At 38.1% G+C, this 17,205-nt stretch overlaps 2 protein-coding genes across 2 annotated transcripts; both read right to left on the bottom strand.

Annotated features, from left to right (window-relative positions):
- Positions 1 to 475: 475 nt before the first annotated feature.
- On the bottom strand, positions 476 to 8,407 carry LOC143848561 (RNI-like superfamily protein). The gene is made up of 8 exons (XM_077357517.1): positions 7,526 to 8,407; positions 5,611 to 5,736; positions 4,755 to 4,859; positions 4,270 to 4,663; positions 4,067 to 4,196; positions 2,970 to 3,264; positions 2,622 to 2,873; positions 476 to 725 (listed from the first exon to the last, which is right to left on the bottom strand). The coding sequence occupies exons 1-8, from the start codon at positions 8,162 to 8,164 to the stop codon at positions 675 to 677; spliced, it is 1,992 nt and encodes a 663-aa protein (XP_077213632.1). The 5' UTR covers positions 8,165 to 8,407; the 3' UTR covers positions 476 to 674.
- Positions 8,408 to 14,186: 5,779 nt separating this feature from the next.
- On the bottom strand, positions 14,187 to 16,688 carry LOC143847911 (uncharacterized). The gene is made up of 3 exons (XM_077356697.1): positions 16,375 to 16,688; positions 16,172 to 16,276; positions 14,187 to 14,892 (listed from the first exon to the last, which is right to left on the bottom strand). Exons 1-3 carry the CDS (start codon positions 16,686 to 16,688, stop codon positions 14,187 to 14,189), a joined length of 1,125 nt encoding a protein of 374 aa, XP_077212812.1.
- Positions 16,689 to 17,205: the final 517 nt, after the last annotated feature.

Raw genomic sequence — 17,205 nt, 5'->3', positions numbered from 1 at the left:
AAAATATTTTCTTGTAATACCAAGGGATGCTCACATTGAGATGAAGGTTCTTGTGATCTCATAAACTTGTAGATTTGAGACTTCTTCAATGTTTTATAATTTATGGTTTCTTTGACCAATTCAAATTTGGGAATAGATAGAAAGCCCTATGATCGGAAATTACCACGTTAGACCCGGAGAGAGATTTAAGTCAAATATTTCCACCCCAATCTCCACTCTCCAAAGCTAACTCTGTTTGGCAATCAAAATCCATCACACCATGACCCATGGAACAAGCAAATGGTGCAAAGACTTCAATCGCCCCAACAGTGACATGCACACAGATGATCAAAATCAGTCCATAATCCAAATTGTTCTAATAATTCATTTGCGGGCCCACCAATCAGGTGTTTATGATCTTTCATCTTCATCCACAGGTCCCACTGACATGGCATCAACTGTTAGATTGTTCGTGGGTGGGCCCACATGGCCACCGTGAGAAAACAACAAAATCTCATTGCATAATTTTGAGTGTTCTAAACAAATGTTTGTGAATAATTATGATTCAGACATTGATAATATAGCAGCCAATACAAATAAAAAAGAGTGCATACTATATACTTTGTAGCAATTCTTGAAGTAAAACTTTGCTTCGCTCCAGAGCTCTATATATTGTTACACAGCTTAAGCCATTTCTATATAATATCTTCTGAATGTTGTTTCCAATTCATCGAGTCTACATCAACCTGCGAAAGGTAAACATGTAGGTTTAGGATCATAACGAAATATTCAATTCGGATCTGCACCAAGTCCCATACCATTCAAAATTCTAGTTTAGTATGGCAAAGAGTACTCAAATATAATTCTTAAAAGTGGTAAAACAAAAGATCCACAATCCATGAAACCATTTATCTGATAATTAACCAAGAGAATATAGTTCCCTTAGAGAGATGGGTCTGTTCTGTCATTACCAACTCATGGTTGCTCTACCTCAGATTTTCTGAATAGACAGAGACCAAGCAAATTGGTTTGGAACATGGTGCCACATCCAACCCACCTCCCCAAACTACAAACTTATAAGCAAACTTGGTTTCTCTTTTAGTTTTCACAGAGAAAAATGGGAAAGGTAGTGTGCGCAAAGTGACCTAAACTGCAAAGTAATTATGGTTTTGGGACAACTAGTGGTTACGAGGTTGGGATCTCATGAAAATCGGCAATGGAAAGTTGTTAGTTCACTCATATGATAGGCAACAAACTACAAATTAGTTCTGACTTCTGAGAAGGGGTAGCCCTGAACAAGGGTCCACATGATGGTTCCCAAGAGTCCAGAGGCAGAGTTAGGATTTGAGAATGAGGGCCAGTTCTGACAAGCATTTGAGAAGATCTATAGTACCAAACATTTTTACTAAAGATTTCAAATTGAAAAACTGAATGCCTACTCTACCTGATCCAAATTCACGATAAAAGAGAGAGGTGATGCTTAGAAGTGATACAAGTCAACTTACTAACAGAGATTTGCAAGACCGATAAGAAGTCGACAAATGAGGTTGCTAAAATGTAGGGGCTTAGACGTATGTTGACAAATGAGACATCTACCTTTCTTGGGTTGAGTGTTTAAAGAGATATCAGCTGTATTTCTTCCTCTTCTACAATGGGATAAGATTTAAATGTTGTATTGGAGACTATCTGTTTCTGGCAAGATTTGTAGTGTGATGATTGAAGGAAGGAGTCGTTTTCAGGTCTCTTTAGATTCCCCAAGAATTTTTTCCCGCGGAGGGAGAGAGAGAGAGAGAGAGAGATCGGTGGCCACGCTAATGGTGGGTGGGGGGGCACGTGGATCTTCTTCCGTCCCCAGATCCTTTTTCTGAAGAGAGTCCTCGTGGTCTTAATCTCCTCCTCCTTTTCTTCTTTGATGTTTTCCGTATAAAGTTCGGCGTCATGATCCGGGGGGCTAGAATCCTTGTATATTAGGCAGAATGGAAGGATCCTTGTATATTAGGCAGAAGGGATTGTGCCTGTAGCTCAACGGTTGAGGCTTAGTTTCTCAACCTTGAGGTCGCAGGTTCAATCCCAGCTTACCTACCAAAAAAAAAAAAGAATGGAAGAGATAAGTGGATTTGGAGATGATGCTCTCCAGGCCAATGGTGTGCCAAATTTGAATGACTATCATTGGGGATCTCCTGATGCCATTGAAGAAATGCCTGATTATATTATATCCAGAGTCATGAGGTTTCTTTTCATCACATTTACCAATCACCAAATTCAGATGCGAATTCCTTGGCCCGTAGTTGTGTTTCTAGAAGATCTCCTTTCATGTGAGATCTCTTTTCCTTTCAGGATGTTGTTTGAGTTTTTTGCGTTGTTTCTTGTTATTTGTTCCGGCTTGCAGTGGCCATCTCAGTCTGGGTTTGCTTCTGTCCTTTTTCTTCTTGATAAATTTTTCTAACCATTAACAAAAGCAACATTTACTTTAAATAAATATGTTTCGTCTTTAGTTATTAGCACATCTTTCAAACCTGCAAGCTTGAGCTAGTGCTTGTAGTCAAGTACTAAGAAATAGCAGAGCAGAAAATTAAGTAAAGCAATAAAACCAATAAAAGGTGAGCTTCCAGAATTTGTTGTGGAAAATAAAAGTGCCATACCTGGAAAGGCTTATCCCTCCATTGAAACGTACAGCCACGAGCTTCTATGTGTTCAATAAGAGGTTGAGAGAGGAAGGACTTAAATGATGCAAGGAGCTTTACTTTGGTTAGACCTTCACAAGCCAACAGAGCAGCTGCCAAACCATTTGCAGTCAAACCCCTCAAATGTAAGATTGTCATGTTTTGTAGGCAGCTGATGCTAGCAAGTGCCAAAAGCCCCACATCAGTTACCGAGCAATATGACAAGTTTATCTGCAATGGAAGAAAAGAAAAGCACTGTTAAAGTTCATAATTGAGGATGTTTTTTTAGAAGATGGGTGAGAAAGGGAAAGGAGAAACAACAGCTACCTGCTGTAGATTTTGGGACAAACGAGCAAGTGGAAGCATTCCGGCATCATTGACATTGTAACATTTCTTAATGTCTAGTTTAGTAATTTGCTTACATCCCAAAGCAATGGCTGAGAGACCAACTGAAGAAACACGAGGACATCCACGAATTTCAAGTGCAGTTAACCTTGAGCATTTTGATAATGATCTTAAGGAATTGTCAGAAATTTCTGTACAATACGCCAGATTAATCATCTGCAAATTTGGGCAACCACGGGCAATTGCTGCAACGGCGGAATCAGTTATTCCTATGGACCTGAAAAGCAAAAAGTCAATCAGGCTTCTACAGAAAGAGCATTTTAAGAAATGTTGGAATCTAATGGCATGCTGAAAATGCATCCTAGCAATGTCCAACTTCAAATTCCAAAAGCAAGACTTAATAATATAAATGTAACTGTTGAGACCTCCAATCAGATATATCAAGTATTTCTTTTTAAATATAAAAAACTGTTTTAGTTATTAGCTCTTGATATAAAGGACATCCGAGCGTGTTAATATATCTGTTCATTAGACAACAGGAGTTTTTCTAGAAGAGATGATGATGATAATAATAATATGTCAGAGAGATAATTTATATATTAAAAAAAAAAGGAATCACGCTTGACATTGCATTCTTCCATTACTCTCCAAATCTCCAAGTGTTTACGCATAGCTACTAGCTATGAGAAATGCTCTTGCTTTATGCCGCTTGGGAGTCATTATTTTGATGCAAAGTAGGGCAGTATTTTATGCCTTCTTCTGTTCTTCTAGGTCAAAAGTGCAAGACCATTCACCATTTTTTCTTTCAAAAGTATGGTAGTAATTTAAGCCTTTTTCAGTTTTCCTAGGATAAAAGTTTAACACCATTCACCAATTTTTTTTTTAATGGTAAAGACCATTCGCCTTTTTTTGTTCTTTCTCTACAGCTAGTTCTATGAAGCCACAATTTTAAATGCATCATTTCAGCTTGATGTGGTCCTTCATGCCTAGCAGGAAAATATGCTACACTCAGGCCTCAATCAACGTATTAGTAAGATTGCAATAAGGAGATTCAATTCTAGTAATGATAGTTCACAAACCTGTACAAATCAAGCTCTTGAAGTTTTGGACAACACATGCCAACATGGATAAGCCCCTTGTCAGTTATGTTGAAGCAAATTCCAATTTTCAAACTGGAAAGACTAGAACATTTTGAGATGGACTTCAGACCTGCATAAACAAATAATATAAGCCACCATAATAACATAATTTCAATATTGAGCAGGTGGGTCAATGGTTGAACCTTCATCATTAATTTCATTGTCTGTAACGTCCAGTTCCTCCAAGAAATGGCAACTTTGTCCAATCAATATGAAGGATTCCTCTGGAACCATGTCACATGATTCCATCCTGAGAGAAGAGAGGTATATACATGACGATGTGATGCTTGCAATAGACACATGAGTTATCTTCCGACAGCATGTGATATCGAGTTTTTTTAAGCCCTTGTGTTTAGCAACAAGGAAAGAGAGACCTTCATCTGTGACTCCTGAGCACTTGCTTAGGCTCAGCTCCTTCAGTGATACACAGCAACTCCCAATGGCTTTCAATCCGGAACTTGTAACATGGCAACCCTCTAATATGATGGACTGCAACTTAGGAAGCTTTTGTAGGCTATCAGCTAGGGCATGCGTAACCTGGATCGCCAAAAAGTGATGAACAATAATTTCATAGAGAATTCTTCAAAGTCCCTTTATTGAGGAAATCATACAGGAAGTACAAACTTACTGGGGTGAACTGAGCTAAAATAAGCCGACGCAAACATGCAGCTCCATTTGATATAGAGGATAAACCATCTTGACTCACATTTGGACAATATGACATATCAAGTGTCTGCTTCAAACACAAAGTGACGAGTGCTATTAATACCATAAAAGTTCAAGAAACAGAAACATTATATAACTTAATGTCTAATAGCTTGTGATCGTTAATGACATTTATTGCATTACAATCAAAAGGCATAGTTCTATTGGAAGAATCAGTAGACTGAAAATTTTCCTTGTACAATTATGTAGACTACATATTATATGTTATATCAATCTCGTATGCGGCATGTTATGCAATATATAAAATGTATGATACTAATAGACTATACATTCCAGTACTATGTTCTATATTATACACCAATTATTTATGTTTGGGGGTGACATCGCAAGAATGCATATATTATCCATTATTTTTTTTTCAAATAGTTTAATTGTTTAAAGAATTAAACGGTTTTATTCCACCTCTCATATATCCACATATTCTCCATTTTATAACATCATCATTAAATACCCAGAACATGTGTGGCATAGGCAAATATTTGTCTCTGAACAAGTAACATCGCTCACAAATAAAAGTTCCAACTTTTGAAGCCATTTACTCTAGCTATTAAGATTCCATGCATGGAGTAAGAGTTAAAGAATGACTCATTTACACTGTTATATGAAAAAGGAACCCAAAACCCTCTACTGCCGGCATAAATGTATGAAAATGATGCATAACTGGGGAGTCAACTAATACAATAATGTTTCCTTCTTAAGAAAGAATGATATGTTAACGAATGATCCCATACTAAAATTATTTGTCTAACAAGAAGTACCTGCAGGGACTTGGACCCTTGTTTGAGAGTTGTAAGTCCTTCATCATCAATACCAAGGCATCCAGCTAAAACTAACTCTTCTAGATATTTTAGCTGTAAGATTGGTGGAAGGCATTTCTTTGTGATCTGCAGAATATGAAAAAGTAAACGGCTCAAATGAATCAGTTACATATCAAAATGAACCACATACAGCCAATAAAGTGAACTGGAAGGATGTATAAGAAGTACATAAAGAATCCACCAAAAAAACGGAATTACATAAGAATGCAAAGCGACTTAGTTCGAGAAACACTTGGTGGACTCAGTACAAAAAAATGGTAGATGCTACATAAGACATACACGTCGTAACAAGTAGTTACCTATCATTTCGGTAAAAATAAATGAAAGTATATCTCAAAATCATATAGACAATAGCAAAATAACATATTTAAGAGATTTCAAATAACATAAAGTAGCCAAACAAAAAAATGAGCACCACGTCCATTTTAATATTTGAATCCTACTCGCATAACATAAAGTTATTATAATGCATATGAACCTTCCAATAACACCCCATCGAGCTGGAAAATGGATGTTAATTAATATTACCTAGGCAGTTAAAAATTCAATTATACTTCTTTGGATTTTGTGAAGATGATAATCGCTGCTTTGGTAAGGTGGGACAAAGCCCCCGTTTTGATACTCTGTTCCTAAAACTGTCACTATCCGCTTCAATTATGACATCAAGACAGAATTGTGATGATTGTGTGGTCTTGAACTTGGTATTCACAAACCGTTTCATGACATAAGCAAGATCCCTTTTTTTTTTTTTTTGAAATGGTACACGAGCAAGATCAACCGACCCCAACTAGGTTGGGACAAAGGCTTAGTTGAGTTGAGTACACGAGTAAGATCCTATTAGAGAATAATAGATTACATTTCTCAAGAAAACAGTTGACATGGTGAACAGTTTTAAGACAAGATTGTTTTGACCCTTTCTTCAAATAAGTAATTTATTAACAAAAGAGAAATACAGCAGAACGGGGCTAAGAAAACACCCAAACAAAGAACAAGAGACCAAAAAAGAACTAAAAAGAAAAAAGATCACAAAATGGGGATCTTATGCCATGAAACAAAATTTGAGCAAGATACTCCAAAATTAACTACAGACTCTACTCAATTGTTTTCATCACGATGAATGTCATAAACACAACACTGAAACTTGGATAGAATATCCTTCATTTCCTTAAGGTAGAGCCTAACCTCCAAGGTGAAACAAGGAGGGAGGAATTCCCCTTAAGCCAATGAATGGTGTTAAATATGAGTTTAACACTACTCCACACCGCCATAATTTTAATCGCAGTTGTATCTGCATCACTGCACCGACTTGAAAAAAGATGTAACTTTGCATGTCTTGACAAGTTGAATAGGGATCCCTGTTTGCATGGGACCAATATCCACTATATGGGTTGCTGGTGGATTAGCAGATCAATGGCTCTAACCACCATAGACATCTTCCATGTGTATGGTCTATATATTTGTTACAAGTTCCAACAACTTTTTTCCCATATAACTCGATCATTTCAAAACTTCCAATCTAACACAGCTTTTAGAAGAGAAAACAACAGATAACATACAGAATGCAATGAAATCCGTCAACACGAGAAGGAAAACAAGAGGCCTTCATCAAACATGAAAAAACCCATCACATATTAAGAACCAGCCTAACATGCAATCAAACCTATTCTATGAATTGCATCCTGTTAAATTAACGAGCTTCAATGAGTGAATTGAGTCCAATTGCGTGTTCATAGTGAAAGACATGGTTTTGAAAATAAAGAAATTCAGCAGTTCTAGCTATGTAATTTCATGACTCAGCGAAAACAGCATTTCTCCAAACCAAAACAAAATTACAAATAAATAAAATTAAAAGTACCTGTGTGTTTGATAGATCTAAATTCCTGACCTCCTTGCATTTGACAGCAATCAAAGTAACCCCCAAATCACTCACACCTAAACACCACTTCAAATTGATCAACTTTAACTTCCTACACCCAACTGCAATACACCCAATCCCTAAATCTGTAATCATTTTACACCTCACCAGCCACAACCTCTCCAAATTTCTCGCCCGTGATATCGCCGCGGCCGCATAATCAGTCAACTCCGTCCTATTCGACAGATCAATCTCAACCAAAGACGAGCAATTCGAGACCAGATTCGAAATCCCAACGTGCGAGAAAAAACTAGATCTGGAGAGATCGATCGAGAGCAAGTTTGAACGGCAGACGAGCGAGATTGAGGTGAGGGAATTGTCTGTGATCATAGGGCAAGATGAGAGAACGAGCCGCTTGATTGATGGATATCGGTTGAGGATTGCAGGGAGGAGCTCTGATCGGAGGGGTTTTAGGGTTTTTCTGTGGCGAGATTCGACTAAGTAGAAGGATTTGCAGACGAGAGAGAAGGATTTTTTGTCGACAGGGTTCGATTCCAAGGAATCGAGGATTGTGAAGAGGATTTCTTCGCTGAGTAGGTCGAAGATGCCTGAGGCTGCCATGGAAAATTGCTTCTTCATGAAATTAGGGTTTTGGGATGTAGATAGGGTTTGGGGGTTAGGGTTTTCAGATCTTTTAGTACTGCTTCTTAATGGAAGAAGAAGAAGAATGATGAGGAAGATGGTTTGGGGATTTTAGGGTTTGGGATTTGGGTTTTTGAAGTAAAGAAGGAAGAAAGAAGAAGAGATGAGATCTGTTTTTTTGGATCTTCAATTCTTCTCTCTTTAGTTTTTTTAATGGAGTGCAGTGGTAGTTGGACAAGACGAAGGAAGAAGAAGAAATAGGCGTGATGTGAAAATACGGTAATAGCCTTAGTGGTTCTTTTACCAGATGACTCGTTTTCTGGTTGAGATGACGAAAGTACCCCTTCCTGTTTTCCAAATGACGTTAATACTTCTATGCTGGAACACAACTACAAGTACTAGAGAGTAGTACGCATGATGTTAATACTTCTACTATGAAAAAAGAGAAATGTTACCAGCACTACTGTATTTTGATGACCGCACTCCTCACTCTATTAAAAGTACGAGATGGCCCGCACGATACGATGGCCCGCCCGCATGATCCAAACCATCCATTAGATGGGCCACAACCTAAATAGGTTTTGCCCAAAAAGATCATTTTCATAGGTTAATCCTAATCCTCCGATCTATAGAGGGATTGAATGTAAGAGGGTTCAACAGATCAGAGGGTTAGATTCAACCTATGGAAATAATTTTTAGGGCACAGGTTGTGGCCCATCTAATGGACGGTTTGGATCATCCTACGGTACGGGCCATACCATACTTTTAATAAAGTGAGGAGTGCGATCATCAAAATACAGTAGTGTTGATAACATTTCCCTAAAAAACACTTATAATGGCTTCTACTCATCGACATGCTTACTTTGTGCATACAGTAAAAAGCCTTGTTTGTTTTGGATTTTCACATCCGATTGAGTCCAAAACTGATTATTGGACTCAAAATTAAACTTAAATCTGATTCCAATAATCAATTTTGTGCCCACGATCAACTTATCAAAATCGAAAACAACCGGGGACCTTGGTATTAGTTTTAGTTGAGTCAAGAATTTTTAATTTATTTATCTTGATTTTTTTTAGGATTTCATGAAGTAAGCATTTAATTTTTCATAGGGGCCATTTTAAGCCAGGTTTTATTTTGTTCTTGAACAGGCCTACTATCCTTTTTTCATGTCGAGAACATTCCCAATAGTTAGGTGTTACTATACAATCAAGGCAGCCGATCCCAAGCAAAATATTTCCGACGGAAGTTAATTTTTGAGGGAAATTCTTTCTTTTCATGATTTAAAGGGAAATGACATGATATGATATGATTATGGTTAATTTAGAAGGATTTTATCTCAAATTAAAGGTCCCTCTTAGTTAAAATTTGAATAGGGTTTGATTCAAGTCATCTATTTTTGTGTGTAAAGTAGAAAATTTTCCGAAAAGTTGCTTTTCAAATTTTTTCTAAGAAATACTTTTAATGACATGATATGATCATGGTTAACTTAGAGCCAGACTGATCCACAAATTGAAGGGTTAGGATTATTCCATCATCAAATAAGTGGATCCCCACTAGTATTTTTGTGTCCCGTAGATGCTCACCCTTTTTCCACTCGGGACAGCCCCCTCTAGTGTATTTATAATTGCTCACCCTTTTTCCACTCGGGACAGCCCCCTCTAGTGTATTTATAATTACTCTTATGTGCGCTCGGGTAAACAAAAGGGGGCGAATGTATAGTTTCTCGTCTAAGAAGGGACTTGAAGGGTATTCTCACATATTAGTATAACATTTTGGTAATCTGACTAGAAAAGCACGCGTCTCCGTACGAGGGTATTTGAGTCATGAGAAGATCGTCCTGTGGTGGTACGTTTTTTCTTTTGTGGCTTTCGTCGTCAGACTGTCCATATCTGGTGTAGTTAATATGCGAGGAAGGAAGGAAGGACAGGGTCAAGTGGAGAAGTATAATGTGAGGAAGGACAGAATCATGTGGACAACAGGTACGAACAGTTTCGACATTTTCAATTACCATAAGAAACAGAGGAATGTTTCCATCACTCGCGCGACTCAACTTCTCGGCCTCCTCTTCGTCAACAAGACTCCTTAGTTGGAATGTTTTTCATTTGTCCGTGTCTGGTGAGACAGGAAGAAAGGGAAGGACATTGGAGCGAGTGGTGTTAGCATTCGTTTAAAAAATGGGGAAACAAGTTGGGTTTGCCGTACTTATAAAAAGCATTAGAAGGGTACAAATAAGGGAAGGGCGAGAGGGAGGGAGGTGGGATCTAAGGGAGGAGGCTACTGATGAATTAATAATATCTTAGGAAGGAATAAATTCGCCCTTTTTCTTTACTCCGGACAACCCCCTCTGGTCTATTTATGAGTCTCTTTTTACACTACAAGGGGTTGCACCGGGAGAGACGTGATTGTCAGAAATACTAGAAGAGATGATATCAGCACAACCATGTTTTCATAATTGCACAGACCCAACTTGTCTTTTTACGATTTAATTATATTGTGTTAGCTTTTTGGGAACTGTAATAACCTTTCGGCAGCTCTTTAAATACTAAAAAGACAAGATGACTTTTAGTGAATGTGTAAAAACATGGTTGTGCTGATATCATTTCCGTATAAATATTGGTTTTATATGATATAGGTACCATCAGAATAATAAAAAATGAAAATCAGGAGATTCGGATGGAATTGGATTGCTCGACCCCATCAACTAGTAACAATTCTAAAAGGAAATTTGATTCTTTTGCTGGTGTAGTCTTTACAAGTACTCCTGGTCGGGAAGAAAATTTTGATTTTAAAAATAAAATTAATTGATTCTTTAGCAGGTGGACCCGTTAAGTAGTAACAATTCTAAAAGAAATTTTGATTCTTTTGCTAGTGTAGGCATTACAAGTAGTCCCGGTCCGGGAAAAAATTTTGATTTTAAAAGAAAAATTGATTCTTTTGCTGGTGGAGTCATTAGTAGTAATCCCGATATGAAAGATCCATTGAAGGTCTCCGCATAAGATTGAGTGAGTCGTGCAAGAATGCAAACTTTAATTTTTTTTTTAACTTCACCAACGAATCTCTCAAACAAAGAAATTTTTTTCTCAAACAAGTAATAATGCCATTTCCATAAATTGACAAGGTGATAGTTAAATCAAGGGAGGTGATATATTCGCCCTTTTCTTTTACTTGGGATTAGTCCCTCTAGTGCATTTTTGACTAGTAATTTACACTAGAGGGGACATTCCCAAGTAAAAAGGGGGGTGTGAATATATCATTTCCCTTAGCCGTACGGCCGAGGAGTGGGCCCCACCTCATTAAAATTCCCAAAAAGTTCTCATTAGCCGGTTAAAAATGAAAAGACAAGCTGATTTTGTGCAGTTATTAAACAATGGGAGTGCAAATATCACTGGCCTATATACACACACTGGCATTCTTGGCCCATGCTAAACTTAACTCAACAAAGCCTTTTTCCCAAACTAGTTGGGGTCGGCTAAATGAGTCCTTTAGAAAAATTTCATGAAGAAAGTGAAAGGAATCTACCCGACTCTAATCCTAGCTCTACTTGGGTTCGTCTACGTGGATTATTTTCTTCCATTCTATCCTATCCGAGGTCATAGGGGTGCAAGTTTGGCCTGTCAGCCCTGACCCGCCCTGAGCCCGAACAGGGTCAGGGCTGGATTTTCCATCCCTGAGGGCAGGTCAGGGTTCATTTTTTTAGACCCTAACTCAGGCCAGGTCGGGTTCTGGGTTAATGCCTCGGGTACCCTAACCCGGCCCGACCCTAAGTTTTCTATTATAGAATTAAATCATCTATGCATGTTTCTTTTGCTAATGTTTTCTATTATCTTGGATTGGTGTTTCTTTAGATTATTATTATTAATTGTGTCTGTTGCCCGTCATGTTGTTGAATTCATATTGTCTTATTTTGTTCCCTTTCTCTGTTTATTGAGCATTTCGTTCTATATGATGAGTGATTGCTTTATTTTTGGCACTCTTAACAGGTATTTGCACTAGGGTCAATTAGGGCCGGCTCTGCCCAATTAAGGCGGGCCAAGGCCAGCACTGAGCCCTGTAGGGCGGGCCATGAGTTGAGGTTTTTTTTGCCCTGACTCAGGGTTAGGGCAGGTCAGGGCCGAGATAATGGGATCCAGGGTTGGGCTAGGATTTTGAAAAACCCGACCCAACCCGACCATGTTGTAGCCCTACGAGGTCATGTTCTCTGTTATGTTCCTAGCTCTAGTTATGCTTATGGATGTGGACGATGCTGTTGGAAATGGGGCGGCTTAGGCCGCAAATCCTTTGGCATTTTTGCCTTTTGTTGCCTGCGATGAATCACGACCGTCTCTTTGCCGCCGTTCCTTTGAGAAACGGTGCGAAGGGGTCAGTTTCGGTGGAGGAATGCTACCTGATTGATCCTGCCATTAGTCATATGCTTGTCTCAACGATTAAGCCATGCATGTGTAAGTATGAACTAATTCAGACTGTGAAACTGCGAATGACTCATGCTATACATGGGTATAAAATGATGGGCCCCATCCCATAAAAAATGAGTTGTAAATTGATTGATCCCACCATATGTGTAGTTTGGGTGAAGAGGGTGGGCCCCACCACATCAAAACATGAAGTGTAAAATGGTGGGCCTCATCCAAGCTATGCATTACGTGTAAAAAAGTTTTCATGAAAAGAAAAAAAATTTCTATGGGGAAAAATTCCATGGTCTAGTAGATATGCAATTTTCCTTAAAAATAAGGATTTTTAATTTTGGAAAAGTGTCTGTGTGGCTGTTCTCTTTTGCAAAAGTGAGGCACCAAATGGCTTTCCACGAAATTTCCTAGCAAATCCCATGTTATTGGTACATTACTTTTGGTGACTTATATTTGCACCCCGTCGTTGTTTTGATGTTGACATTCCAATATGTCTTGAATAAGTTAGTATTCTTCTTTTCTTTCATCCACTCTTCTTCTAAAATAAAATTGTGTTGTTTTCACATGGGATGCCGTCTATTTATTCACCTTTATGATATTGTGTTTAGAAAAAGTGAGCCAGGCTTTCCACGAAATTTCCTAGCAAATCCCTTCTTATAGATATATTACTTTTGGTGATTATATATGAACCCACTTGTTTTGATATTGACATTCCTGTATGTCTTAAAATAATTAGTATTCTAATTTTGTTTCGTACATTCTTCTTCTAAAATAAAATTGTATTGTTTTCATATGGGTTGCTGTGTATTTTATTCACCTTTATAATATTATGTATAGAGAGCAACTAGGCAATGTCTAATTGAAAGAAAGGACTAGGTACTCTTGTTTAAGGAAATTTGGTCAGAAGGGTCCAAAAAATAGCGGAAATAGTGAAACGGTACCCCCAACATTTCAAATTTGTGAAATAGGTCTATTTTACTTTTCTTGACATGTTTTTTTACCTAAATACCCCTCAGGCGGTTTTGTTTATTTTAAAAATACATGTCTGTTGGACCTGGAAGGGGTTACCAGGTCAAGGAAAATGGAGGTATCACATATGAAAATGGGATGACCGAGAGATGAAATGGGGTTATCACACCTGGAAAATTTTTGATTCATGTCTGTTGGACTTGGAAGGGGTTACCAGGTCAAGGAAAATGGGGGTATCACATATGAAAATGGGGTGACGAAGAGATGAAATGGGGTTATCATGTCTGTTGGGCCTGGAAGGGGTTACCAGGTCAAGGAAAATGAGAGGAGTATCACATATGAAAATGGAGTGACCAAGAGATGAAATGGGAATATCACATATGAAAATTTAGAAATTATCAGGGATGAAGGGGACCTCTATTACTACTTGATCATATCAGGCCGAGTTATGCCAAATTGTGGGACCCACTGTAGTAACTTAGCGATTGATCCGTTACCGTTTCAAAAATAAGGTGACTTTTACTCCAAAAAATTTATAAGTGTATCTGAATACAGCCACTGTTTACAAAATAACAAAAAAATTCGTAAGAGTATATGAGTACATCAAAAAAAGCATATACAACTTCTCCTTAAAAAACCCACACCCTTACGCAAAGAAGGGAGCTTGACAAGTTACGACCGACCTCGTGAGTATTGGTGCAGAAGGTCCAATAGTAGTTTCGTCGAGGTCCAGTTTGACGATGAGAGGTTCTTTGCAACTTCTTCTATTGTGACCAAGTTGTCGGCATCGGGTGCACTTGTAATGTAATCCACCTTTCAACTCGATATCTGTTCCTCTCGTAGATGGCCTTCCAGGCTGTCGCTTCTCAAGCGGTGGTAATATTGTCACCAACGGTTTGGGACTTTCATGCCATTGTGTCCGATCTAGTGTTGCGTGTACAACCTCAGCGTATGTATCCTGATACCTCTCTGCATCAAAACATTCGTCGCAGTAATCGTACAGATCGAATTCTGTGATGTTAATGGCTGCAATTGCATGTCCGCACGGAAGTCCATATGTTTGGAAGGCACAACAACTACACGTTCGAGTTATCAAATCGACAAAATCTGTAGTTTCAAGGGACTTTACTTTGAATTCATGAGTCCATACTTGATAAGTTGTATATTGGCAGCTCTCCCTCAGTGATGACTCCATACGTTCTTCTGCGTAATGAGTCAACTTTGTGTGCCAACTACTATCTAATTTCTGATGCTTCTGAATGAACTGGGTAGTCTGACCTTGAGTGTGCTCTACCAATGATGCAATCAGTAATTTTCTGGCATCCTTCAAGACAGCGTTGAAACACTCCGATCTATTCGTAGTCAATACATCATACCTATCCCCCTTAAAATAAAAACTAGCCCAGTTTTTCTTCGGAATGTTACTTATCTACTTATGTGCGCGTTCATTCTTTGACTTAATCTCCTCCATTGTTTCTTTGAAAACACTCTCCATCAATGTCCTTGCGGTTCTTCAGAACAATCTCTCAAGTAGAAGTTTGAAAAGAACGTACGCATGGACCAAATGTTCAGAATAAGCGAGCAAATTTATCATCTCTCCTTAGACGTAAATCTCTATGTCGAAAAACACGCATGTAGCTTCCAGGATTTCTGCTCATTATCTCAACTGCAAATGCGGGCAATATACTGTAAGAATCCTCAACATTCCCACACTTAATCCCAAATATGATGTTCATCGCATTGTACGCTTTCCAATAGCTAATAGCTATAACCCAATGCATCTTGATATTTTCTCTTATGATCCTTGTACGATGGGCGAGCGAATAAACGTAAACATGTCTCAGCTACCCAAGCTACTATAATGAAAGGATGCTCATTGCCCCTTATTTTAGCTGTACACATATGGTCCGCAACAAACGACTTCACTAGCACAAAAGTCATATGATTCACACCCGTTATACGTCATTTGCAACCATCTTCCTTGCATCGAACGAAGTATTTTTTGTGTGATGACTTTGCCTTCTTAAAGATGAATCTCTGTCGAATAACATATTCTCGAACAACCTTCTTGAAATGTCTCATGTCATAAAACATTACCCCAACTATTAACTGGTCAAATTTTAATGTATCACCTTCTATCTCTTAAGCTCCAACAAACACGCCATCTACTTCCATTGGCCCACTACCGTCACTCAGAACCGATTGAGTACCACCTCTGATAGGAGTACCCCCTCTGATAGGAAAGCCTCTGTTGTAGCCTCCGTGGATAGGCTAAGCGGTTGGACTAACAATGATGTTTTCATGATGATCATCCTCGTCCTCCACTTCCTCATCATCCCCCTCCTCCTCCTCCTCATCATCATCATCATTTTTTTCTTTTTCATAATCTAAACCCCTTACACAGAAATCATTTTAAAAAACATTATCGACGTCCACTTCATGATCTCCAACATTTTGTAACTCATCTATACCTCCGGTAACATGGTTAGCATGCAAACCACTTGCCAATGTTTCATTTAAGTCAAATCGAGACATGTATAGTTCGGAAATATATAATTAGCCTCAATCCATAGGATTAATTCATAATTTGAACTATGGAAGTCTTGAAAGATTACCAAAGAACAAAAATACCTTATGCTGCGTTGATCTCCAATATTTTGTAACTCATCTATACCTCCGGCAACATGGTTAGCATGCAAACCACTTGTCAGTGTTTCATTCAAGTCAAATCGAGACCTGTATAGTTCAAAAATATATAATCAGCCTCAATCCATATAATTAATTCATAATTTGAACTATGGAAGCCTTGAAAGATTACCAAAGAACAAAAATACCTTATGCTGCGTTCTCCTGGACTACCTCCTATACTGGTATCAAGGATCTCTTCACTTACAAATTCACTTTCGTAGTCTTTTTGCAAGTCCACTTCAAAACGCGAGCGAAGTTTGACATTTTTCCGTTCGCGTGCACGTTTTTGGAGCGGAATCAAAGTAGATGAAATATTAGGATTAATAGAGGTTCTACTAATACAAACATTGTTTGGGGGAATCATTGACGAATTCAATAAATTAATACCGTTCTCACTTATGGTTTTCGTTATGTATATCATCACAGAATTGAACATGCCTCTGTCAAACATCCTCAACATTGTTTGAAGGACATCACATCATCAACGTCGATTAAAGTGATTATATATAGATCAACAACGTATCGACATTTGATCGATAGTAAAACTTTCTTTTTTATTATACCAATTCTTCTTTGGATTGCACTTTGAAATTCATCAAAATTAATTCGACGGGAAACCGATAACAATGTCTTCCTCCCCCCGACATAGTCCCAAGAAACCTCATCCTTCAAATGTCCATCATAATGTAAAAGAAGAGAAACCATTGATTCAGGCATTTTTCTATAATTTTACACAAGGGTTCTAAACTCTCTAACATAAACTTCAAGACTCTAAAATGGGCTATAAAGTTGTGGCTTAATGGAGCTTATCTAGGGTGTTTTCAATTGTACAGATTGGAATAAAATAAGGTCATTGACTAAAAGGTGGTTTCCAATACCTAAATGAGGGTTTTCTATGGGATTATCAAAGCCAAAAAATAAGGGATTATTTTTTGGATAATCTCTTAGACAACACTAATCACGACAGTTATGAAATA

This window comes from Tasmannia lanceolata, unplaced genomic scaffold, assembly GCF_043159265.1.
Source record: "Tasmannia lanceolata isolate RefF3 unplaced genomic scaffold, GAP_Taslan_0.1 ptg000016l, whole genome shotgun sequence".
NCBI lineage: Eukaryota > Viridiplantae > Streptophyta > Magnoliopsida > Canellales > Winteraceae > Tasmannia > Tasmannia lanceolata.
Note: the sequence above shows the minus strand (reverse complement) of the source record. Positions and strands in the feature narration are given on the sequence as shown.